We start from the raw sequence: 26,905 nt of genomic DNA, 5'->3' as shown, positions 1-26,905 counted from the left end.
GCCCAGGAGTCCGGGGGATGGCTGTGGGGGCAGATGGTTCTTGCTGCCTCAAGGAGAACAGATGTTTTCAAGGCAACTGCTGAGATGTCAAGCCAAGAGAAAGCGGAACTGAGCATCAGTGATCTAAAGTTGATATATTTACAGTGCAATGAGCTGGGTGCTTCCATTGCCGCGGTACGATTTTCTCTGTGCAACACAAAGGCTTGTTGTGCAGCGCCGTGTCCTCCTGCTCGATGGTCCTGGGCTCTGTGGGAGCAGAAAGCTTGGAGCAGGGGAAGAGGTGGCAACTGGAGGCGCGTGACCCTGTGAGCTGTGTCACTGCGCTCCTGTCACCGTGTCAGGCTGATCCAGGGGCTGCAGGGGGGCTCAAGGCCTCTCCTTTCCTTCTGTGACTAGTTCTGGGTTGTCCTTCCCTTGAGAAGGGATTTAAAATGGGAGCTTGTCACAAACTCTCTGTGACCCTCTTGCAGGAGTGTCCTGTAAAGGACGTTTTGCTGGGCAGCCCCTGCGCCACCCGCCTGCTCCCTTCTGCCCCCGCTGCCCCACAGGAGGGACAGTCCGGGCGCGGCGCAGTCACGTTTTCCGCCCAGGGACAGGCCCGCCGTGGGGTCCCTCACGTCTCAGTGTGGGACGGGAAAAACGTGGCGAAAGGCAGAGAAAGAAATGGTGCAGAAAACATTAAACACTGGAATGGCCACGGAAGATTTTAATTTATTTCACCTTTTCTATCTACTTTAACTTTTCAGGTCATTGGCGGTAATGGGCAGTGCTGGAAGTGAAGTAAATAATTACATATGCTGGAGACACAACATTGATTTTGAAGTCTCTTCTCACTAATTAGTGACAGCATTTATAGGCACTGATGGCTTAACAAACCCGACGGTATTCACCTGCCACCTTCTCAGGCAGCAAGAAAATCAAAGCAATGCAGAAGGGAAAAAGAAAAGGCCTTAATTTTACTTTCATTTTGGTTTTAGATTATGGTAGTTTTAAAATATTACTGTTTTTTTTTGTTGTTGACTTACTGGTGTATTGTTATTTAAAATAACTTTAAAAATAATGCCAGTTTACTGCTCAGTCCAAACACACAGTGTCAAGGGCAGGAACCAGGCAGCAGCAGCTCGCTGCAGGGAGGAAGTTTTTCAGGATTTGATCACTGGAATGTTGTTGCTTTATTGACCAGGGCCTGGTGAAGCAGGGAGGCCGCCCAGGTGTCTCCGTGCTGCACCTGCACAGCCCGCAAACACAGGGAAGAACGACTGTCAGCTCTCATGTGATTATGCAACTCTGTATTTATAAACTCATAAGATTGTTCTAAAGATGCATGCCTCCCTAAAAATTGGAAAAGTGTACAACATGGTTCACTGCTCAGCCAATACATATGATTTTTATTTATACTTGTTCAAAGGTCTTGAACGAGTTTTATATAAGAGAACGTGCAGGTGAGTAGTCCTGAGGTGAGTTCATAATACAGATGAAGAACTAATTTGGACAAAAACCCTGAAAAGCTGCTAGTTCTGATCAGAAAATCTGGTTTGCTTAAGACAGGTAATGGGAGCTGTTTTCAGATTTTTTTTATGAATGACTTGGAGGCCATAAAATGAGAGGAGGAATTGTTCACGTATCTTTTCTTGTTGAAAGACTGATGGAAAAATATGAATGTCATTGTCTTTTCCTCATTCACTGAGCCTCATCCTTTTCCCTTACTCCTTCCTCATGTCTCTGGTATCGAGGAGCTCATCACAAAATGCATTACTTGTCTTGCTCCCTCCAGGTAGATGGGTTTGGTTATTAAAAGCGGCAGTAATGACAAATGCCCAGGTTTGGGGATCAGCTCACACCCAGGCGGCCTGGTTCTCTTTCCTCCATTACATGTCCCAGTTTCACCCCAAAGTGCTACATAGAGAAGTAATAGGATACTAAGGGACACATTGAATCGTGGCCAAACCATACTGCTTGCTTCCTGTGAGCAAACAGGCCGAAGTAAGAGTCATCCTTCTGTCTGCAGGTGCTGGGTGTTATCCTACGTACACAGGAGTTGTTACACCTGGTAGGGCTTATACTCTTATGTCAGCGTGTCAAACTCGTTTTTACCAGGGGCCGCATCAGCCTCACGGTTGTCTCCAAAGGGCTGGATCTAATTTTAGGACTGTATCAATGTAGGAGTCGTTGTTCTTGTCTCTTGTTCTTTGCAATCCCTGTCATACCTGCCACAGAGGCCGGATCCAGTCTACAGTACAGTCAGCACAGCCGCAGAACTGGGCTCCTGCGTCATCCTGAGGTGAGGGACGAAGCTCCACTAAACTGCACACAAAAGCTCCTCCGTGGAAATTCAGCGAGGAGAAAGCAGACTATGTTATTAACAAAGTACAGTTTTAATAAAAAGGTTTAAGGCTTGCATCTCAAATTGACTTATAAATAAACATAATCACAATACATATATTCTATTTTTTTAAAAAAGTATTCATAATAAGATAATATATATTTTCTGAGTTATAAAATCCCATATAAATAGCAAATTATTCTCAGTATGCAGAATACAAGAATACATAAAAACTGGGGTGCATATCTGAAGGGAATCCTGAGCACACACACAATAAATGGCAGAAAATAGAACAATGACACAGTTGGACACAATAAATGCTGTTGTCCTAGTATATAATTACTCCAAAACTGTAAAAATGGAACCGAGAACTTTTTTGTTGCTCAACCCTGTTCAGCTCCATAGAAATAAACTGAAGAATGGCTCTGGATACTCCATGCCTTGAGATTTCAGGAGCACCCTATGGATTCTTTTGGTATCAAAAAAAGAAAACAACGTCTGTCTTCTGATGGACAGAAACAAGGCACACAGAGCAAGTCGGTGCAGGCTGTAAGATGCCGCTTGGACTTACAGCCAGAGAGCAGCAAAAGGCATCTCTTGAATGAAGACGTGTGGCGACAAATTCTGGTCGTTACAGGCAAGAGGTAGCCAATTCTTAGTATTTCTCAAGGTTCTCCTGCTTATCCTCAAAATAGCAATATAAACAAAAACAAGTAGAAAATTTGCAGCTTATAAGTAGGAAAATGAATGTTGTTGGTTTTGTTTGTTTGTTTTGGTTTTTGTTTTTTTTAGATTGAGATATGGAAACAAGCAAGTTGGACTAAGAACCGGCAGCCTGGCCACAGCAGCACGCTTCTTTCCCTGTGGTACACGTGTAGCAGCATTTGGAGCAGAGCTTTCCCCTGCCTTTCTTCCCTTCCAACCCAAACTATTCCATGATTCGACGACTCTGTGATTCTCTCTTGGCTCTTCAACGTGATGTGCACAACAGCTAGATGCGAAGGGTAATGTTCAGAATGGTGTGAGTACGTCTCGTGGAACAAGGCGGATGCCGTACTGCAGGAGGGCACCAACCTGCAGAAGCCTAAATTCTGAATTCAGAGTTATTTTACTATTTTAGCACAACTTATTTTTTTCTGATCATAACAAAAAATGTCCATTATTCATGGAATAAAGCCTGTTCTGCTTGTTGTTTTCAAGGAGTAATGTAGTCATTATATGTTCCTTTAAACACTGCTATTATTTAAATAGTATGTTTTCTGTCACATACTCAGGGCCATGAGCTCTGACTTACTACTAAAACATGAGTCATTAGAGCAAACTCACACATGCAAACTGCAATAAATGCATAGAGGCTTAAATTTCATTCCTTATTACAGCGTCAGCTCAGTAGAGATAATGAAGCAAATAGGAACCATTTTTAGTCTCCCGGCTTATTCCCAGTTAAACTGGGATCAAAAATTGGATGAACAGTGTTATACTGTTGAGCCATAGTTGGCAAGAGTGGAACGTCGCAAGCAAACAGATGCGGGATGACACTTCAGATTCAGAAATTCTCAATAGTTTTCTGCCCTTTCAAATACTACAAATAATTGATCCTTCCATTTCCATGGTATCCTATGGATACTGGCTGCTTCTCTTGTGGCAATTTTCTTCATGCTTTTTGGTTAAAAATCCCAGCAACAAGAAGTTGTAAATATTGCACAGTACGTTAGGATGGAAGACTAGAAAAGAAAATGGCACTTGCAGGGTGACTTTTCAGTCCAAAGAAAAGCTCTTCATTTTTTCTGCTAATTCCTGTCTCATTTCTATATGTTTTTTCAGGTTTTGCACTTCATGTGGCAGGTTAATGTCCCACACTGACACGCAGGATTGTAATTCTGGAAAAAAAAATAACATTGAAAGCTGCAACAGAGAAGAATTATTGCACACTTAGAAGTGGTTTTGTTTATCTGCTTATGCTTTAATTACTTGTAAACTGCCTCAATGGAGCATGACACTTAGGACCTGGAAGACAAGTTACATGACACATTGTGTGTGAGGTAATGCAGTTATGGGCTACAAGCTGTTTGTACCCACACAACAATTCAGATTCTAGTTCCTAAACTTAGAGTATACTATTTAAAAGCACTTGAAAAATCATTTCTGGGGCCCGTGGACCGTAAGGTCCTGACCTGAGCTACAGTTCATGTTGGTACTGAGGTGCCTGCAGAAAATTTTGTCTCTGTTTTCCTGAGCAGACATACCCTAAATGCTTACAGACTCAAAACCTGTAAACTAAAATTGGAAACTGATTTCATAAAGCAGCTGGAAAAGGTAATTTCTTCAGTCTCTCTTCATGCAAATGACTCTTTTTTAATGGAGAATTCACATTGCTTTTAGTGGAATAAGGATAACTGAGAACACTCGCATGAGTAGGGACTCACAAGCTCACAAGGTTTGTGGAGTCTCTGATTCCTCTCTGTATAGTTAATGGCACTGGTAAGTACAATAAAAAGGCTAAAAGGGCAATTGGTGTTCTTATGGTAACAATCAGAGAATATTAGAATATAAAAATCACTGCTGTAAGTTTGATTCTTATTTTATTCCAGTCAGCTCATCTACACTCACCACTCAACTTTCTACTGGCATTGCCACATTTTCAGGGGTCACTGAAAGTGGGATGCGATAAAGGTAAAGGGCATTGATCAGAGCATCAGCTGCAGCTGTTCTTAGAAAAACCCAAAGGTGCAGATTATCTTCCTTTTCCAGCACCTGGCTACCCTAATTGTCAGGAAGCTTTTCCCGATGTCTGACCTAAATCTCGCTTGCTGTAGTAGAAACCGGTTAGTCCTTATCCTGCCCACAGGCAACTTGCAGGAGTCTTTATTCCCTTCGTCTTTATTTACATATGTGAAGCCTATTATCACATCCTCTCTAAGCTTTATTTATATTAACCAAAACTCAAATCCCCACAGCATTTCCTGACAGGTCGCATTTTTCTCCTCTGGACTGTTCCCAGTAGCCCAGATCATCAGCAATGTCCCACATGGGAACGCTCCTCCAGCGGAGGGGAAGAATCAGCTCGTGCCCTACAGACACCACTTTTCGGTGGGTGTGAGAATGATGTTTGCCTCTTTGGCAGCAACGTGACACAGCTGACCCGTGTTCAGCCTGTGATCAATCATAGCCCTTTTTTCTGTAGCACTGCTGTTTAAGCTGATCATCTTATACTAGTACAATGGCTCATTCCTAATTAAGTACAATGTCTTGCATTTGTCCTTACTGAATTGTATCCTGCTTCCTTCCAGATCGTTTGCTCTATATGTCAAAGTAATTTTGAATTCTAATCCTTTCCTCCAGTGTGCTTGTGGCTTTGTCTTAGCTGAGAATTGTCTGAAATCTGGAAAGCACATTCACTATTCCTTCATCCACATTATTAATGAAAATGTTGAGGATTCCTAGCCTAGCACAGACCCCTCTGGAAATCCATTTGATACATTTTCCAATTAGACAATGCCATTTACATTCCAAATATAGTTTTCTAGCAAATTATATTACATACTTTAAATAGTGGCTTCCTCTGATCCATGTTTGGAAGTTACTGTTAGTTTGTATGGAGCCCAGAAATTACATTAAATGATGATCATCAACTCTCCACTTTCAGTGGGTAGTCAAGCATAATAGTGTCTACTCCACTAATAATGTGAATTAATAAAACGTGGTTCAGGTACCTTTGTGATATTTGTTGTCTTCGGTGTCACTTTTATAGCAATATCCCAAAACCAGGACTGCATTCTTGAGACTCCCTTTTTCAAAGAAATAAAATGTCGAATTTTAATGGGAACTTTGTAATTTAAAGACAGAAAGAGTAGATGACATCATGCCACTAAGAGGACAGAAAGCAGAGTTCAGTCAACTGGACCTTTTATTCAAAATCATTAACCATGACAAACCCAGACACGAAAACAATATAGTTCCCGTCTCCATTTAATGTAGGGGTTTATCAGGGTTCAAAGGCATGAGCACCAGACCAGCTGCCCAGGCTGTTAAACAAGCCCAAGTACAAAGCACCTGTTCTACACCACAAGCAGAGGCAGCAGAGCCACAGGAAACAGATGTCACAGCAAAGGGACAGGCTGCAAATGGAGTCCCAGTGGAAAGCACAAACAGAAGGTGCCAGTAATCAGTTTGGTTATGATACAAACTAATTACAAGCGTTCTGAAGTAAAGATGGCATGTATGTAGGAAAGGAGAGTTAGCAGGGAAGTAGAAACGGGGGATGGATCACAGGAAGGTGCCTGCTGAATAATGTGAAAAACAACCAGGAAGACAGGAGTGGCTGGATGACAGAGGGATAAAGTGAATGTGCTGGTGTTTCAATAACAACTTGTTGCTTATTCCCAGCACAACATGATTATAAGTGTCTTGCAAGACAGACGCAAGCTGCCAGGTGTCCTCCTGCCACAGCCGCTCCATGTCCTGCAGCAGCCCAAAGAGGGCAGCAAGTGGGGGACCATGGGCTGGCAGAGGACGCAGGACCAGCTCCCCGTGCCATGGATCAGGCCAGCGAAGGACCAGCCCTGTCTGCAGACACCCCAGCTCCAGACTGCGCCCCACACCTCCCCGCATCTCTTCATACCTGATGTCTTACACACTCCCGAGGGAAAAGCTGAGAAGGGGGCAGTTTCGGGGGTTTATGTAGGCTGGATTATGGCTCACTGTGAAACCACAGTCTTGGGAGTTTGGTGTGTCTACACCACAGTGACCCTGCCACAACATGTTCCTTCTGAATCAGCAGACACTTCTAGTGGGTTGCCCAGCACCCCTGCAAGGTAGAGGGAGATTTTTCCTGCCCTGGGGAGATGTGCAGTGTATTCTCCTTTGATACTGATGTAAATCTGTTTACGGTAGATGATGGCTTGTGGGAACCATAAGCATCTTCCATGCTCAGATTTTCCATCACTTTTTTTTTTTTCTATGACCAGTCCCATCCATACTCCTCACAAAGTGATTGGAACTTAATTATAATGTTTCTTATTCAGACTGAGGTCCTTCCTTACGATATAGAAGTCTAAATTTTCACTTGCAAAATGAGATACAGATTTACATATCAATCATTCTGTATGATAAGTCTCATGTCTATTATATGTCAATATGTTAGGTGAAAGAATTAGAAAAAGCCATTATATTTCCATATTCATAGATGAACTACTGATAAAACTGATGTCTTAAAGTCTGGCAATCTCTTTTTTTCTGAAATATTTACATCTGGTTGACATACATAATATATTTTAATCTTAAATGAAACTATTTAATACAAAACTGTTTCCCTCTATCTTCTCTCATTTCACAGAAGCAATGCATTACTACTGAAGAATTGCTCAGCAGCCTCAGTGCCATTTGCACTGAATCTGTGAAAATCCCAGTAAAAATATTATTTGAATTTAGGAAAAAAACCAACCCTGATGAATAATTGCTGGGAAAAATGATCAAAAGAAAAGCACCACTCATCAAACTGCATGTATCAATCTTACTTGCAATTCTTGAGATTTGTGCAAATGCAGCTAAACTATGCCTACTGAAGTATTAACTTTCCTACAGATAAAATTTTGATTTAAAATGTTGTGGTGACTTGAAACAAAGAATATGAGACTCAACGTTTAAAAATCACACTGTATTATTCTACACAATGTACTTTCCCTATCAATGCCAGTAAAAAGCGAGGCAAAATTTTGTTTTCATAGTAAGTATTCTTTACAAAATGCTAAAAGTGAAATGTCCATTTATAGTACTAATATTGTAGCTATCAGGACTAGAAGGACTGAAAATGCTGTGGTATTGAATCTGGACTCTATAGCTGGCAGCAGCTGAGGACAGAACAGACTCTACAAACCTGCTCCCAGACAAAGGCAAGTTAGAGTAAGATGTAGCTTTTTTGACTTGTACAACGCTGTCAGCACTGTGAGCAAACTGCAGTCTATGGATGCTTCTGCTGTCAGAAAGGAAAAAACAGCCCCCAAATTAAGCTCATGGTGGAACTGCAACAATCAAGTTTGCCAGCAGGATTACAGCGTGTTTCTGAGTCCACAACAACAGCTTCAGAGACTGTTTTTGACAGCAATCATACTTTAGATCACACTGACAAGGGAACTCCGGAGTTTTTTCAAAGTGCAGTGGGAGGCAATGGGAACCCACATTCTGTACTACAGAGTACTTTTTGAAGTCGTGTGTATTTTAAGTGTACACAGCACTGCAGTACAATGAACTCTGGAGTTCACCCATGGCCTTCAGTACTTCTGAAAGAGATGTAGGTGAGTGTACAGGGGAAGGAAGTTACAACAGCCAAGAAGTGCCCCATACTCAGCTATGCTCCTCTGGCTGTTTGTAATTAACACTGAAAACCCACTACTACTGTCTGCCTACAGCAGCTGGAAACAACTGGCCCTGGTGACAGGAACAGCTCATCTGCACAAGTCTGCACCCTGAGTCCAAACATGTGGTTCTGCTGGGATCTGCCTGTGACCCAAACCTAGAAGAACCATTCCTGAATAAGGATGGGAGAGGAAAGCAAGGCAATAGGCAATTAAGAAAAACTTATTAAAACCTAACAAGCTCCACAGAGAGAGAAGCCAGAAGATGGAGAAAGAACATGGGCAGACACAGGTCCAGACGAAGATGACGGGACAGAAGACGGTGAGAGCTGCGCTGAAGCCTGGCACAAGGATGCAGTGAAGGTGGCTGTGTCCATGTGCTGATCAGTGACCGGCCAGGGCAGAGCTGTGGTTTTAGGAGGGCACAGGTGTGACAGCCTTCTGGTGTTCAGCTAACAGCCCAGCGGCTGACACTGACTGAAGGTGACAGCAGTGGAACAGTATGAATGAACAACACACAGAAAATGCTCATCTGTTCTTGGAACGGCATGGCAAACAGGAGACAGCAATCCTGAACTTGGCACTGGTTTCAAAGTTCTTGTCACTTGATGGTTTTACTTACCTAGTTGAGCTGTTATCATGACTCTAATAGAATCACAAAAGTTGTCTATAACTCGTACAGGACGACGTGTTGATAAATCAAGCAGCAAGATATGGCCTCCTCCTGTCCCTATCCACAGTGCCGTATTTTTCTGCAGGCAAATTGTCTTCACTCTTCCAGAATAAGCCAGTTTATGTTTTGATTCCTTAGTTAGTTTTTCTACTTTGTCCCTATGAGTATGGAGAGAATTTGTATTAAAATCTCATGGCACACTATTTCACAACTGCTAAAATGACTCTCTCAATACCAGCCTTTTAAACAACCATTGATCAAGACAAGCTGCACAAATCTCATGCTTATCAGTTGATTGACTTGAAACAAACCGCGATGAAAACTACTGGACTTGTGAGACCCAGCTGGTCTCTTCAAAAGACCTTAAAATAGGAGGCAGGTATATTTCTCTGCTCACTCCCAGTCTGCAGGAGAATAACCTCATTGCAAAGTGGAGAAGAACACCTAGAGCTGCTCCAAACGTCAACAGGAAAATGGAATGGACACGACACATTAAGGGAGAACAAATTAAATACAAATGAAAATCAGCGTCACTGTTAATGAAATTCTGATCTCATACTGAATCTGTGCACTGGAGAGAGAAGATATTCGGAGTATGCAGGAAGTAACCGGATGCAAAAGCATTAGTATCTCTTCTTTCCCGAGCAGAGTTATATTAATCTTCTCCACATCATAGAAAAATTGTGAAATATCATAAGGGTCTTAAAAAATTGAGATTCTGCATGGGATATTCTGAAGTTCTGGGCCAAAAGAGAGAAAAGGAATTCCACATTTGCCCAAAGAACTGGGCAAATCCCTTACCTCCAGGAGGTTAAGGTACTAGGCTAGAGAAGGCAATCTGATATCCAGCTTTCATCAGGCCACCAATCTGAAATAAAACACTTACTTAAGAAAATGTGCACAGTCGATTAGTTCAGAAAGTTTTTCTGTCTTCTTGTCCCAGATTTCCACAAAATGGCTGTTTTTCTTTGCCAAGTAGATGGATTTGTCTATTGCTATTGAAATAATGTTTGCATCACTGTAAGCATTATGACAGAACCTAGAAGAGAGAAGAACTCAAGTTAAAGACACAGAAAATATACGGTAGAAAAACTTGACTATTATGGGTGGTTAACTTCCCTGTAACTCTTACAGAATCACTCAGCCTTCACACCAAACTGGGCTAGGATACAACTGAAAGGGTTTGCTATAATCTTCCTACAGTTTGACATAAATTCTCACAGTAATGGAGTTGTGCTGATGATATCCCTGGAGGCACATTCATGCCCCAAAACCTATTAATAAATCTTTCCCACCTATCTGCTCAAATCACATATGCTCACAACTTGCTTTATATTAACACATTATTTTCCAAAGAAAACTAATTTGCCAGAATAATGTTCTCTACTATCATAAAATCAAACACTGTGTTCCCTGCTCAGGAAAAATTCCCCTTAACTTCAGAGCCGGATTTGCCCATGTGAAAAGTATATCAAACACTCCAAAAACTTCAGTCTCTATTTTCTAATAATTAGCAGTCGGCAACCATACATGATTTAGGTCTATAGGGCAGAGACGTGCACACATATCATACTGACAAACATGTAAGAACAAATACTATGCTAAGTATGTGTGTATGATTCTAAATAAAGTAAAACGGGTCTGGGCAAATGCAATTGGGAAAAAAACCTGATCTGTTGCATTTAGATATTTTTAAATAGATACTGACTTCATAAATCCTTTATATAGTAAAAATGTACATCCCTTGTTTAAAAGCATACTTTAAACATTACTTACTGATCTTATTTTAATGCACATTATATTCCATCTGTATTATGGAAGGAAAAGAATGGAAACAAGAGAACTCAAAGAACGAGCTCTAGAACAAGACACCACATCAAATACTGCCAGAAATCTTCAGTGAAAACAATGATAGAGCCAAGTAACATAATTTTAAAAATAAACTTACAGTTGACTTGTCTTTGTTTCAATGAGCTTTTGAATAGAGAAGTCACTAGTTAGGGCAATGATGTTTGTTCCACAGCCTCCCCAGATTATATTTTTCTCAGATAAGTGTGAGGATTCATTTAAGCACATGAGTGGTGTGCTAACATTTCCTATAGTTAGTATCTTCAGAGGTGAAGCACCCTTACACTGCAAGAAAAAAATATACTCTCCATCAGAAACAAGGAGCATAGAGACACTCAGAAACCGTTAAAAAGAGACCACACGGCCTGCCAAATTCAATTTACACAGCCAGATTTTCTGAACCATTACATCTTACCAGAATGTTAGTGACTGAAAAGCACTATAATCTCATTATAGATGTCCCACAGAAAACAGCCTGTGTGAGCGGGAAGGGGAGGGAGCTGGGACTGATACTTCTGCAGCCCCAGCACAGCTCAATAACTGGACAGAATGTCACGTCCGTATCTTACGAGATGTCCCACACTGGGCCATCTTCTGGTTCTGCAATGCACTGCAAACGCACAATTGCTCTAAATTGCATGCGGCCAGGAGCCAGCCCTCGGGAACCAGCTGATACAAACTGCCCCCAGCATTTCTTTATCTGTTCTGTGAGCAGCACTCTGACCTACAGAAGATCTAAACAACATTGTCTTTTTGGAGATCTCCATTCTGTGAAAATTTAGTGGGAACAAAATCAAAAAGTAGCTATAACAGCAATAAAGGAGATTAAAACTGCTATATTCTTAATAAGAACTATTAATGTCACTCTCTAGTCAGTTTGCCAGGTCTTTTGAAGTCCTATAATGAGAAATAAACTCCCGCTCTTAACTCTATTGGTTTAAACAGACATTGTAAAACATGTGCATTTCCGCCAAGACTGCAGTAGAAAATTATTTTTAGTTTTAGAGAAGCAATTAAAAATAAGCTTCATGAAAGAAAGGTGCTATTGGCAGTTGCTTTACGTATATTTTGTAGAATAGACAGCAAAAACAAGTCTACCTTTACTGCTCTGTCTTCAAAAACTGCCAGTTTGCCATCAGCTGTGCCTACCAAGAAGAAATTCTTCTGTTTGCTGAAATAAAATAAAATAATAAATTCTAGAAATGCCTTAATCAAGTAAGAAAAACTTAAATGAGGAGCCTCTGGTATTTCAAGAGTTTCACTGAACACTAACGGCAAATACAACCACCTGTGGTCAGGAATGAAGTCTCCAGTTACACTGGGTGCAAAATTAAATCAATGTGCAGGCAAAATAAGCAGTTGCCTGAATAAAACTGCATGAGTGTACAGAGACCATCTTCTAAACATCTCCGTTCAGTCATATTTTCAAAATGTAAGCTGAAATGTTTAAAATTCATTTGTACCTTTGCTTTGAAAGAGAATTACAGTATAAGCAAGTGATAGAATCTGACATTTTCTGCAGACGATGCCTTCTTGTTTCATCTTCTGTGTTAAGTGCCCACAGGGAACCAGACTGGGTTCCTGCTACAATCCAGTTTTCTTTATCAGTAGGAAGGGTTACTAAGGCCAAACTTAAAATTTTACTATCTGTGATATCCTGAGTCAGAAAAACAAACAAAAAAAGAAAAACAACATGGTTATGATTTCAGTAAGGGTAAATGTTAGTTAATTGCTGGTAATAAAAATGAAGTACAACCTTCTTGGACCCTGGACAGACCCATTAAGAAATCTAATTCCCTAATAGCAGAAAACATCTTCAACTGTATCATATATCTTGGAAATTCTGGGAAGGACCCCTCAAACAGTAGACAGGAAAATCTCTAAGCTGAATGCTCTCTATTCTAATGAATAGAGAGCTAAGCAAATGGAACTACACTGCAATATATGTTCAGTTAAATTACTAACAATAAAAGTACTGGTCTAATACTTAGGTTTCTCATTTTAGTTTTAGAGAAATATGCCATATAATTTACACAAAAAGCTACCAATTCAGATGTATCGTGGTCAACAGATGGCAGATGGAAATATAACTTAAACAACTTTGATGGTGAGTCACAGTTCTGGCACACATGCTCATCTCAGCACATCTAACCTGGGTCAAGCCTTTCCCCTTTTGTGATGTCAAAGGACCAAGATGCACAAAAAGCAAATGAAAAGAGCTGGAGGGTATCACCCAAAGTGGCACAAGGAGGTGGCATCCATAGGAAGAGAGGAATTGTTAAGAGACCAGCTGCATGGTTAGGGAGGTAGTGATACAAAGGGTTGTGTAACTATTACTCCTTGTTCTTTCCTCCGTGCTAGAAATAGCTCCCATCTGAGGGGAAGAAAGGAACCCAGTAGTGGAAAGACAGCACTATGAGAAAGTTCAGGCTGGATGGCAGGAAGAGAAGTGACTGTGTTTCTGCCTCATTTCATGGATACAATGATGACTCACTTATGAGCAAACTTTGTTCTCTCAAAGGTTAGCTTTCCAGAATTAATACCCGACTGTTAAAATGCAATTAATCCTTCTGAAATACATCTGGGTGACAAAAAATTAGAAGAAATGGCAACTTTCCCACGTACCTCACAGGTATGTCCATCTGTATTTAGGTTCACAAATGAAAGTTGTGCTTTTTCTGTGTTCCCATTGCCTATCCAGACTCCTGCCTTCTTGCAGCTTTGATTGGCGGCTACCATGCACTCTGCTGTGGCCGTGCTGGGTATTGAAACGTACCTCATCAAACAGATAAGCTCTGCAGAATTCAGGATCTCGTAAACCTACAAAGAAAGCCACAGCATGTACATGGTAATAACAATGGCTTGTACTGTGATAAATAAATAACAAGCAATGGATAACATTGTGAGAGATGTCAACTAAAACCCGGAAAATGGTATCACCTATAACAAAAATACAAATGAATAGACTACATCATACCTGGGAAGATGTTGGTCGTTCCTGAGGGTTTTCCTTCAAACACTTTTTAATTAAATTTTCAACTTCAGGCCATGGGGCACATCCATATTCTTTGACAGGATCTAAAATGTAAAATTAGATAACTTATTAACCAGCCTTTAACATAGCTCAGAAATGAGAGTTCTGAATAATTTTCTTATTTAAAGAATTCATCTACATTCTTACAGAGCTGCTCTAAGAAATATCATACTCTTAGGTAAAATGTCAGCATGAACAGCTTGGAATTGCTCATCTGCCATTAAATGCTAGAGCATGAAATGCCAGAGGTAGAGTCCTTTTCATTAAAAGCAGTTAAAGTGAATGGATTTTGCTTTAACATTTTTTTAATGTCCCTGTACTGGGACTGAATCACAGATATGTGACAGTTGTGTTTTGATTAATGCTGACCATTCAAGGGCACGTCATTTCAGTCTGTAGTCTTTTCAATTCCTGTGGACATTTATTTCCACATTTATTCTTCTGTGTTTGGTCAGAGTACGTGGAATACAGATGAATGTCCAATAAAATGTATAGCTATTTAGATAAACAACTCCATATAGTATTTATGAGATATGGAAGTTTAAATGCCCACTCAGTGCTTTGAATGTGTATCTTATGACTATAGGTGCTGAACTTTCTAAGAACAAATCACTCACGAATAATGGTGCCTGTGTTGCTTTTCCATCAGTTCATGATAATCCACAGCAGGTATCACAGTATCACAGTATGTTTGGAATTGGAAGGGACCTCAAAAGATCATCTAGTCCAATCCCCCTGCTGGAGCAGGAATGCCTAGGTGAGGTCGCACAGGAACATGTCCAGGCGGGTTTTGAATGTCTCCAGAGAAGGAGACTCCACAACCTCCCTGGGCAGCCTGTTCCTGTGTCTGTCACCCTTACTGAGAAGAAGTTTTTTCTCATATTTAAGTGGAACCTCTTGTGTTCTAGCTTGATCCCATTACCCCTTGTCCTATCATTGTTTGCCACCGAGAAGAGCCTGGCTCCATCCTCATGGCACTCACCCTTTATATATTTATAAACATTAATAAGGTTACCCCTCAGTCTCCTCTTTCTCCAAACTAAAGAGACCCAGCTCCCTCAGCCTTTCTTCATAAGGGAGATGCTCCACTCCCTTAATCATCTTTGTTGCCCTGCGCTGGACTCTCTCCAGCAGTTCCCTGTCCTTCTGGAACTGAGGGGCCAGAACTGGACACAATATTCCAGGTGTGGTCTCACCAGGGCAGAGTAGAGGGGAAGGAGAACCTCTCTCGATCTACTAGCCACCCCCCTTCTAATACACCCCAGGATGCCACTGGCCTTCCTGCCCACAAGGGCACAGTGCTGGATCACGGTCAGCCTGTTGTCCACCAGGACCCCCAGGTCCCTTTCCCCTACACTGCTCTCTAATATGTAATTTCCCAACCTATACTGGAACCTGGGGTTGTTCCTTCCCAGATGCAGGACTCTACACTTTCCCTTGTTAAATTTCATTAGGTTATTAGGTATTCCAGTCCTACATTGACAGAAGTAACATTTATTATAAATACCTGCAAATGAAGAAATCCTGTTCAGCAAATGACAGGCACTGTTTACTTGTGAGCTCAGCCAGCCCCTTTTTTGGTGGAAATACAAAAATGATGACCATGTGCACCAATGGGACTGTACTATCTCCAGAAATGAATACTTCTGATTATTTCATAGGGCTCATAATACAGAAAATAGCCAAATGGAGAGCTGCACTCAAGAGATACTTAGTCATCAGTTCTTGGGATGGCCTCTTTGGGGAGGGGGTTAAACAGCCTGAGCTATGAACTGAACTGTTCTCCTTCAGGAGCAGAAAATGCATGAACTGCCTGTCCCTCCTAACGGAGAAGCCATGCCACATGAAGTGGTACAGTTACTGCCATTTCCTAGATGAGTGACTTTTCAGTCTTAAAGAATGTTTCACAAGTATATCCGCTATTGCAGGGCAATAAATAAGAACGCCACACATTAAGCTTGTAATACTATAAAAATTCATCAGCTTTTTTCCACAGAAGTTGCCAAATAGTGAATTCCACTGTCCAGCTGACTACAGCACATCCAGTGTGACGGCCCATTTCATCTCCCTTCCAGCAGCCAACAACTACGTGTTCTAATACAGACAGAATATGAAGAATGTTACATAGCTGCACAGGGACCTCACACTCTTGACAAGTTAAAAGGGAATTCCTATTTAAAACCTTAAGGGGTAGCTGCCCTTTTAATGTAGTGGCACTTCTTTGTTTTTCAAGAAGATTTCAAGGGGTTTTTTGAAGATTTTAAGATATACAGCTTCTCAGTAATGGAATTTTTAATGTAAAATATCATGATCAAAGAACACAAGTGGAACTGTGTTTTTCTTAGCGCATGGTATGCATTCTTGCAGCAATATGTAAGGGTCAGGTCCAGACATTGGTATTAGAAGGTACCTTCAGCAACATCAATTCTTAGCTGGGTCTGGATAAAGTCCCAAATATACAAAACCTCTGTTTCTTTATAAAGTGAACCAGCTGGATCCCTTGAAACTGCAATGAAATTATAACCAGTGTGATGTTGAATAGATGCCTATTTCTCACTACTTCAAGACCATGTGAAATTAGGAGAAGCTTCTAAAAATTGCTGTTATTTAGTCTCCTCCTCTGATCACTTATCACAAGATAAAACATGAGAGGTGTCATTTTTGGAGGAGACAAGACAAATGGTCCGCTTTCATGTCAAAACTTAAACAAGGCATACCTGGTAACTTTCCTTGTATTGCTAATTCATCAAATTCATTTGGAAACTTCAAGCCTTCCATTATTCTACCTCCTCCTGTTAAAATGTCATAAAGCAGCAAGCCAAATGAATAAACATCAGCTTGCTGATTGTAAATAACATTTCCTCTGGCAACCTCCGGTGCTCGAAATCCTGCAAATAAATCATTCATTAATAGTTATGATTCATAGCACGATGAAGCCATCTTTGTCCTTTTAAGAGCAAACAGTTACTGATAAAAATGTCACAGGAAGTAAACCAAAAATAGCATGTTATTTCTGGGCTGCCACTAGCCTGCATGTGGCAGACCTCCAAAAATATCAGCAATCAGTACAATGGAAGGGGACAGTACACAGTTACAGAGCTCCTGCACCACTACACATAAATTAACTCATTTATCAATGAATATTGAAAATGAAGGACAAGTCTGCAGACATTACTGAAGGCCTAACGTGTAACACTTGAAGTCACGCCCTCATGCACAATTTCCAAGACCTAAAGGCACTTTTCAAAGTTGTTGAATTGTTCAGTGCTTTAAAATAGATACTGATATGCTCTCTATAAAGTCACGAAACAGTGAAGGTATTTATAGTCTTTGAAAAAAATTAAGACTTACTTATGCATTACTGAAAATTAAAACAACAAATAATTTTAGTAGTATAATTTCAATATTACAATAACCATACTGAAACAAGACAGAAAGAAATAATAATGAATGCATGTAATTTATTTTTTTCACTTTTTAAACTTTTAGTACACTCCTTGATTCTTCTAAAAGGTGTTAAAACATGATTAGGAAGGAAGGCCAAGAGGTATAAATCTGGCATCACAACTTGTAATACAATTAGGACTATATTTTGTGATTTTGACTGGAGTATAAATTCGAGTTACTTCTTACACACTAAGTAAAAAATGCATTAGCTATTTTTTGACCTAACGCACTGTAAACCAAAGCATTTTTCCATACCTGGGGTACCTTCAGAGGTTTTTATTCCCATTCTGCAACAATATTGGGCAATGCCATAGTCAGCTATTTTTGCAATAACAGCTGAATTGGGATATAGGGTAAAGAGCAACACGTTGTGAGGCTTTAAATCACGGTAGATGATCATTGCTGAATGCAGGTACCTGTTAATCAAAAAGGTATTTATTGAAAGCATTCCTAATTCAGGGATGCATCTATACACACACACTGAATACATTATTCCCACAACAGTAAAACGCACTTTCAGATGTTAAAAAATGTCAAACATCACCAATATGACACCACCTTATGGGATACTGACTTCAGAACAGTTCTGAAATACTGTTTACTGGCACATAAACATTGCAGTATTCTAGTATCAAGTCTCATGTGAAGTGTCACTGGAAGTTGAAAACTGAATCTTAATCTTAGAAGTTTAAGCTTCATTGATCCCTGGGCTCCTTTGCAGGTTTTGTGGTCTTACAGTCACACTTCAATGGCTCCTGAAGACATTCATGGACTTTCAGAACTTTAAAAATGCACTATATTAATTTATTTGACATTTTAATAAGAAATCAACAGCTACAGAAATTCTACCCAGTGCTCTTGCTGTTTCTCTACTTATATGAGCACCACTTGTTAGCAGAAAAAAATAGGTAACCAAAGTTTGTGCTATACATATCAGCTGAACAATCACAAAAATACAAGCATTTTTCTAACCCACGGAATATTCTGCTTGAGATATAAAAAAAGATAAGCTTTTCATTTGCAGTATATCCCACTTGCAGCTGTATTGCGTTTTTACAGCAACGGAGATGTTACATTTACCTTAAGCCATCAGCTACATGCAGAGCTATCCTGTGCTGAAGCGTTCGAGTTAAACTCGCGTTGTCTTGTTGGAGCAAACGATCGAGAGACCCTTTAAGGGCTAATTCCATCACCAGCATTCGGGGACGGATTGCAGCAGCCAGCAGAGACACTAAACTGGGGTGATGGAGGTGACAAAGCACTGCAAGCTCCTGTAAATTGTAAAATCAGATGACATACTGCAAATAGCATAACCTCTGCAGCTCAGAAGTAAACTCAGCAATGTTTTGGAGTGAAGACTTGCACTTCACTTAAGCGTTTAAGCTCTTTACTAGGGTTGGTATTGCAAGAGCAGCACTACAGAAAAAAGGCAATATTTCTTACTTGTCTTAGGAGCCTGAGGGAAGTGTGTTTATTGAAAATCTTTACAGCAACCTCTTCTCCACCATAGGATGCACGGTACACAGACCCAAACCCACCATCACCTTTTCAATGATAAAATGGAAAAGAACATTAAAAACAGAGGCGCATCAACCATTTCTTAAAAAAATAGCTGAAAGGGATCAATTTTAAAATGTTTGGATCATCTGCTGTGTTAAGCTTCATGATCAGTAATCTAAACACATAAAAAACTGTCCTAGCATACAAGGTAATGGAAAATTCAAAACTCGATAGCCTGAGGAGAAATCTGTAAAATGTTTTCCATATGTTGCCAAACTGACTTCAATGTCTCTATTTACACAAGCTCTGTTAAAAAACCCCTACAAAACAATGCATACCCAAAAGAAATTCAGGAGCTTCATCAAATTCCAGGTCATCATGGTTCAACATAATATTTCTAGGCAAATCAGCCAATATCAAATCGGGAGCGATCTGAGCTATTGGAATGGTATGTCTTGGTTGATCTGGATTTACCAAAAGATCACCTAAGGAAAAACAAATGAGACAATGGAAAACAAACCCCAGATGGATCTCTGTGAGTGCATATGATCAATGTACCTAAAATTAAATCCATATGTGTGTGTGTATTTATATACAAGCACACACACGCATAAATACACGTACACACATATATATATGGAACGGAACACTAAGTTTAGCATTCAACTTAGTGTAACCCACATGTTCAAGTATTTTCCTGGTTCTGTATATGTGCCAATCAAATATGATATAGCAACTGTTGCTAGGAAACACCACCAAACTAACCAAGAGATTACTTTTCTGTCTATAAAAAGAAAGAATTCTATTAGTATGTAGAATGTCATCTGAATATTGCATTTTAAATTATTGTTCTATGTGGTCCAACCAAAAGATCTAATATCAGTTTTACTCTGTGCTGGATTGAATTTCACAAATGAAGTTGCGTTATCAGTATCATGACAAAATTAGTCTTTTCATTATTGCCATTTGTATATGACTATACAGAGTAGCTGCAATCTGTTCCATATCCTATACCTATACAGATGGCTCCTACATAAAAAAGAACAAATGGATTTTGACTTATACTGTAATTATTTATTGGAAAAATGAAACATTTTTAAATCAAGTGAAGTACCCAAACCTTATAAAAAGTGTGTTGTATAGTATTTATCTGATTACACGTCTATATACCACAAATGGCATAAATATATACCTTCTTCAGCTTTTTTAAGTAAGTCATCGAGCAGTATTTTTTGGTGTTCTTCACCATCTTGAAAGCTGTACATAGCCCACTTCTTCAACAGGGTTTCCCCTTCACCACACACATCTATATCCAGCAAACCTGGAAACCATTCTTCCATAAGAGAATCTATGTGATCCACAACTTGCCCCAAAAGGATGCACCCTTTAAGAAAACAGAAGAGGGAAATTACAGCCTTAATCTGGCATTCTTGTCATTACAAAGCTAAACTCTACATTCCAAAGGCAAAAGCACAACAAACCAAAACGCCAAGCTGCAAGAAAACCGGAGCAAAAATCAGGCTCAGGAATAATTAACCTTTTCTGCCAGAAGGTGCTGTAATTTTCAAAAAACTGTCTGGGTTGTTGTCAAATACTGCCGATTCCACTAGACAATAAGCTTCAGGAGACCAGTTCAAGTAGATGCCTTGTCTCCAATACATTCTATTAGGACGAAGAGCTCGTGCTAGAAAACACAAAATTAGGTTAAAAATCTGATCTCCAATATGAATGTCATATTTTAAAATGTTCACAATAATTCATGGTACTTAAAATATTTAATTATTATTGCAATTTTACATCTACCCAAATAACAAACAAAAAAAAGGTTACAACTTTACAGACAGAACAGCTCCACAAAAGCTGAATATAGGTCAACTGGTGTTCAGTTCTATGAGGTATATCAATCAGATGGTAAGTCATGTAGCAGGTGATGCATGTAGGGATTACAGAAATGCTTAGGTACATTCAGGTTCTAACACAGAATATCTTAGGCAACATATGAAAAAAAGTCAGCGGTTTACATTTTCCCCCTATCATACAGTCATGAAATAGCAAGATGTGCCTGGAATTCTGTGCTCAGAAGGAAACTGAATGCCAGGAGAGCAGGCAGTTATAAATCATACTTGTAGAGCATTAGCAATGCATATTTCTCATACTTTCTTTGTCACCAGTGTTCATAAATTACACATTAAAAAAAGCAAAGACGAATGAAGTTGCAAAGTTCAGCAGATAGATCTGATGTCAAAGCACGGAATTATTACAAAAAAATTAAAGACAGCCCCCTCCCCTGCCCATCTCATAAAAGCAAATTTTGTAGACTTTCATAAAGGGAGAATCAATGAACTGCAGCAAAGCAGTTTGTTTTTCTCTGTGGAAGACATATCCTTTCCTGTATTCGTTGTTGAAGCCAGCAGCAATATTGCACAAAAATAAGGATTTCCTCCATCTTTAGCATGTGAAGGAGAGAAATAGGCTGCTTACAACCTTCACTTTCTTTTGCACACTATTGTAAAGATCAAGCACTATCTGTTCCTGGATGTTTCTAAGTTATAAAAATGGCCGCTGTGCTTTTTCTCACATTTGTGAAGGAGACAGAAATTAGGTAAAGCAAAACAATATTGGGCATTAGAGCTTTAGCATGCAGGTGATGGCATTCAAAGCAAACATGCTCACTATTGCATGTACCTCTTCCTGACAGCATGTAAGGTGATATTTCAAGCAACCTGTTGATCAACCTGGACCAAAATCCCATAGGAAAGTATGGCATCTCATAAAGCCTGATGATAATTTCTGAATTTTCACAGTGGGGAAGCTCTATAACAGGTCTATGATCAGACAAACTGAAAGAATAAAGATATTAGACCATATTTAATGATGTACTTTATCCAAACTGACAGATGACACACATTATTTATTATGTACAATGTATTCTTTATTAATGAATGAATGATTCAAATGATCAGGGAACAGAGAATGTATTTGCTTATTCTGCTTGCTTGTGCTAAAGTCAAGTTCTGCTGTAATTTAAATCCAACAGAACCACACTGACAATCATTAGATATTGAATGTAAATGTGAAAAAAACCTGAGACACATATAAGGCAGGTAACACATTCAGATAAAGTCTTTCTGTCCCAGGACTTTCAAGAACATAGAAACTCTAATCAATGCAACCATGCAACATTTGCTCAATTAAGCAAAATAACCATTACAAAACACATTAGGGAAATCTCTTACAGGCAGAGAAACTGTTTTACCTGCTTCGGATAAAGCAAAAACATCACACTGAAATTCATAACACTTTTTTGTCACCACATTTAATAACTAGACTGCGTGGAGGAGATACTGCCTCCAAGTAACTTGATGGGGGTTCTTGCTCCAAGCTTATAGGCTATAGACATTCATGGTTATCTTTTATATTGCAATAAATATCTGTAATGCTGGCACACCACGATGTAAATCTAAATTATAATCTTCCTGCTGTAGTCTGAAAGCACAGTAAATGTAAAAGAAATATTATCCTCAAAAAGCATTTTATCACGTACAGATTCCATTTACCCTCCAAGTTAATGTGATGTAAGCTTTATCTGCTACAAGATCAGCTTAACATGTCTGTGAAAGCCTTTATTAAATGTAGTGTAGTAAGTATATATCATGCTTTCATATACCAAATTGCTTTGATGATCAGTTAAACTAGTTAGCCTGATGGGAGGTTTTTATTTTGATCGATCTCTATGGCTCTCATCTGTGAGGTGAGCTCTTTTCTTACCTGCTTGGGATTAGTAGTTGGTCCTCTCCTAATGGCAAAGCAATCTGAAACTTCTCCAGAAGCTTAAAGTATTGTGACATGTAGATCTTAGGAAACTTGCTCTTCTTTAAAAGGAATTTTTCCACATCTGAACGCTTTACAATTCCCTTAGGATATTTAGAACAGCCTTCCACTTTCACGGTCAGAATCTTTCAAAAAAAGTAAAACAATTTCAGGTGTGCAGTCATGATGAGATTGCATTTTCCTGCAATATTTGGTAGCCTATCATTTAGGTGGAAAAATGGACCCAGATTCACAGTGAAACCAAACATTTCCATAATACTAGTCAGCAAGAAGACAGCAGTGAAAACATTTTGCCTGTCCAAGCCATTAATGTGCCACCATTCTCCAGTAACATTCACTGCTCCAAATTGTATGGAAATTTATTTGTGAACATGTTCTCTGAAAGGAGCCTGTGTACAGTGATTTTTGATATCAGCACTTCACACAAGCATATTGATCTTGATCTTCTAAGTCTTTTCTCACTCTTAATCCCACCAGCTTTAAAAGCTCAAACTTACATTTTTGCTATCCCATTTCCTGCACTGAATGAAAGGTAAAGTTTCAGAGGTTAGGAAATCTGAATATATATAGAAAATTTTGAGAGTGTTTCTAGATCAACATATCAATGATGGTTTCACTGAAGCAGTCAGTCTGCTGCTACTCTCTCATCCCAACATATGAATCTGTATCACTCACTTTCCCATCAGTAACAAGCTTACCATGACCCTTCTTGCCCCATTCTTACTCCTTTAAACCAAAGTTCCAGTTATCACCTCAACCTGTTGCGCCATATTACAGGATTACTCTGCATCCCTGGAGTTTTTCTGTTCTACATGTATTCTTGTGTCCAGTGCAGTTTAAATTACACTGGACATTACAGTGTAAGAACATAGAACCACTGAGACAGACAGTTGTGTAGAAAGCAAAGGAAACAGAAAGAGTCAGTTAAACCAATCGGAGCCCTGAGACAATTCTAAATCATTAAACAGTAAAGAAAGAGTGAAGAAGAATCACTAGTAAGGTACAGTGGTTTGAGACAAGGTAAAAATTTCCATGAATTCAGATACAAAAAATAAACAGAGTCTAACCTGTGCCATGATTTTACATAACCACTTAGGATCTACAAAGTACAGATCTCTCAGCTGCAGTGCTGGGTCTTGAAAATGAAGGAGTACTCCTGCACAAAGAATATTTTAATTAGCAATACATTTCTCAAGCTCCACATTAAGCAAAATAAACACCCCACTCTAGGTTATTTTCCTCACATGACTTGACGTAAGCCACTTGAATTAAAAATTCAGCTATTGAATTTATGTCAATATCTCAGTAGAGTAGAATGCAATCAAGGTTTCTTCAGCTTTACCTTTATTTTCAGAAGTTTTACTAGAATTGAAATCTGATTTGGGTTTTGGCCAAGCATCTATGCCCTGTGTGGTTTACTATTTATCATATGAAGTGTGGTTTATTATTTATCATATGAAGTCTGTATGGCACTGAGATAAGCTGTTACACATATTCACCTAACTGCCACTCTATTCAAGCTATTACAGCAATTGCACATTCCTTCAGAAACTGTGCTAACTTGCAGGTCTGATGATTTCAAGGTTGGATAAGATACATATATTGATACAGTAGTGATCCTTTATATCATGGAATTACTTTATGACATAACAACCTGGATTATCAAACTAATGTCATCCAAGCTTAAGCATTTCAGCTCAACACTTTGTGGCAATCCTGCGCAAGATTTAAAAATGTGTACAGGTCTGTCTGCTGCAGATGTGCACCCAGGTGCTAGCAAACATACACCAAAGACAATATTTTACCTGATTCATTCAGAAAGTGAATGGCGTGAGGGAGTTCATTTTCATCCAGTTGTAACTGGCTTTCTTGTACCAGCTCCAGTAAGCGTTTCTGATCAATCACAGGAAATTCAACTGGGACGTTTTTACGTTCCAGCAAAATTCTCTTCTCCAGCTCCAAGTAGCTGTCAGGAATTAGCTGACCAACCACTGGCTGATCTCTGATCTGTATAATTAATAAACTTAAATGTAATAATTCATTTATGTGAAATGCAGACAGTAAAACTAAGATGTTAGCTGGGGATTTCCACTCAATAGTAGCAGCAAGAAGGAACAAGAATACTCCTTTATTGACTAACATGGCTCCTGAAAGGTCAATGTAACTAATTATTATTTCATTATTATAATATGAAAATATTAATTATATAAATTAACAAATAAGAAAATATTTCCATATTACATGCACATAAAAATAAAAAATATGTCTTCTGAGAAATTCAAAGAGAAACTTTGATTTGAAGTAAAAAGAAAACATTCAGCGTATTAACAGATTATGTCACACATCTCAAGTTAACAAGAGACAATAGGTACATGATTAAAAAAACAATACCTCTTGTAATCTATAGTATCTCTAGACATGTCTTTAGCTAAACCGTGGGGAAAAGGGCCGTAGCTCATCTAAGAGTCTCCACTGCTGACAGTCAGTGGTCAAAAGTAGCGGAAGAAATCAATTTGGTCAGGTTAGTAACATTTAAGGGAAACACAGGCAGGTGCTTTGCCCCTGTTTCCTGAGCCTGAGTTTCTTCCTGGAAAAAATGACTTTCAGTATTATCTAGCACCTGGCCAGGTTTTTCATTCTCGGTGGGTGCTGAGCTAGTCATTTTTTTGAGGAAACAGTAAACAATTTTCCCAACATTTCCAAATTGGCCTTGTAGTTTGTAATCTTCCTCTCAAAGAAGTTAAACATCAATGCACTGTGGCATTTTTCCGTGTCAAAAATGTAATTAGTACCTTGTGTAATTTCAAAGAGTCAGAGCACTTTATGAGAATGGTGAACACTTGCCTAACTTCTAAGCAGGTACCTTGTAACACTCCTTTCACAAAGCGTCTACATGGAAACTACCTCCTTTCCTTCAGGCTACCTTACCTGAAACATCAGTTTAAGTTACAAGAGATGTGGATGTTACAGGAAAAAAAATTAGGTACCTAAGAGTGAAATATTTTCCAAAAGCAGAACTTCTGAGTGTTGTAGAAGTACAGTGAGATATAGGGCTACATGTATCTTCGCAAACACCAGCTCGGTTCATGCCAACTGATGTATGAGACGTGGAATCTACCCATTCCACCTGAAACGCCCCACTCGGTGCCACTTAGCCCTGGTTAGCTGTTCCTTGGACCGTGGAATGAAGTTGGGCAGATCATGGATGTGGCTAAGCTGGTAGTTTCTGAGAGAGAAACAAGAGGTGTGCGTACTCTGTCTCTCATTTGTAACACACCAGCGTGAGGCTGCTCATAAATACAGCATTTGCACTGTAGCACCTTCTGAGCAGTAATTCAGAAGAAATTTGAGGTCTACTGTGATATATGAAGTTCTGCCATTGACTTCAGTAGTGCAGGACATCACCTTATCTCTTTGACATCTTATGACACTTTACATGATCAATATTGTAAAAACAAAAAAAATAAAATATGTATATTCTTTTGTCAATCACACTTAGAGCTTCATGCTGTGGCCAAGGAAACAGCAGGGAATAGGTGATAGGGATGACTTTGGAGACAACAGAACTACAAGTACAGATGCTCTGATTTAGGAGGATCATTCAGTCCAAGGGGTTTTCTTTTCCTGCTTTAATTCACTGTCCTCTTTCTAGGAATAGTTTCACAGCATGTAAAATGAAAACAGTAAATGGAGAAGAAGTTTGCTGCCAGAAATCACAAAATCTTATTTCCTGGTCCCCTGAAATCTCACAATACTTACAATTGCAATTACATGTTGCCATCCAACCAAAACCAGGTATTGATCAGCTATCTTAAAATGAAAAAGATGGCCTATTTTTAATTACATATTCTATTTATAGCCCTAGTGCTTGAAAACAATGCGGAGATTTTTACTAA

General features: G+C 39.3%; 2 protein-coding genes across 5 annotated transcripts in view; one reads left to right on the top strand and one right to left on the bottom strand.

Annotated features, from left to right (window-relative positions):
- ERGIC2 (ERGIC and golgi 2) overlaps positions 1-3,525 on the top strand; it is a 37,323-nt gene extending 33,798 nt beyond the window's left edge. The window contains exons 16-17 of one of the 2 annotated variants that reach the window (XR_010469617.1): positions 1,409-2,281; positions 3,116-3,525. The gene's annotated coding sequence lies outside the window, so the exon portion shown is untranslated. The remainder of the gene's footprint in view (positions 1-1,408; positions 2,282-3,115) is intronic. The other variant, XR_010469616.1, reaches the window with a different exon arrangement.
- Positions 2,357-26,905, bottom strand: part of LRRK2 (leucine rich repeat kinase 2) — a 67,170-nt gene continuing 42,621 nt past the window's right edge. For all 3 annotated transcript variants that reach the window (XM_065049010.1, XM_021300545.2, XM_021300593.2), the window contains 20 exons: positions 24,815-25,016; positions 24,077-24,165; positions 22,947-23,134; positions 21,864-22,018; positions 20,716-20,862; positions 20,371-20,562; positions 19,517-19,663; positions 19,122-19,222; positions 18,759-18,949; positions 17,934-18,094; positions 16,949-17,119; positions 14,175-14,275; positions 13,823-14,017; positions 12,661-12,854; positions 12,296-12,368; positions 11,298-11,482; positions 10,236-10,388; positions 9,299-9,507; positions 6,037-6,111; positions 2,357-4,203 (listed from right to left, as the gene is read on the bottom strand). In XM_065049010.1, coding sequence (XP_064905082.1) covers positions 4,082-4,203; positions 6,037-6,111; positions 9,299-9,507; positions 10,236-10,388; positions 11,298-11,482; positions 12,296-12,368; positions 12,661-12,854; positions 13,823-14,017; positions 14,175-14,275; positions 16,949-17,119; positions 17,934-18,094; positions 18,759-18,949; positions 19,122-19,222; positions 19,517-19,663; positions 20,371-20,562; positions 20,716-20,862; positions 21,864-22,018; positions 22,947-23,134; positions 24,077-24,165; positions 24,815-25,016 — 3,051 coding nt within the window. In that variant the 3' untranslated portion in view covers positions 2,357-4,081. The remainder of the gene's footprint in view (positions 4,204-6,036; positions 6,112-9,298; positions 9,508-10,235; positions 10,389-11,297; positions 11,483-12,295; positions 12,369-12,660; positions 12,855-13,822; positions 14,018-14,174; positions 14,276-16,948; positions 17,120-17,933; positions 18,095-18,758; positions 18,950-19,121; positions 19,223-19,516; positions 19,664-20,370; positions 20,563-20,715; positions 20,863-21,863; positions 22,019-22,946; positions 23,135-24,076; positions 24,166-24,814; positions 25,017-26,905) is intronic.

The sequence above is a fragment of the Columba livia genome, chromosome 1 (assembly GCF_036013475.1).
Source record: "Columba livia isolate bColLiv1 breed racing homer chromosome 1, bColLiv1.pat.W.v2, whole genome shotgun sequence".
NCBI classification, from domain to species: domain Eukaryota; kingdom Metazoa; phylum Chordata; class Aves; order Columbiformes; family Columbidae; genus Columba; species Columba livia.
This window is presented reverse-complemented; position numbering and strand designations above follow the sequence as displayed.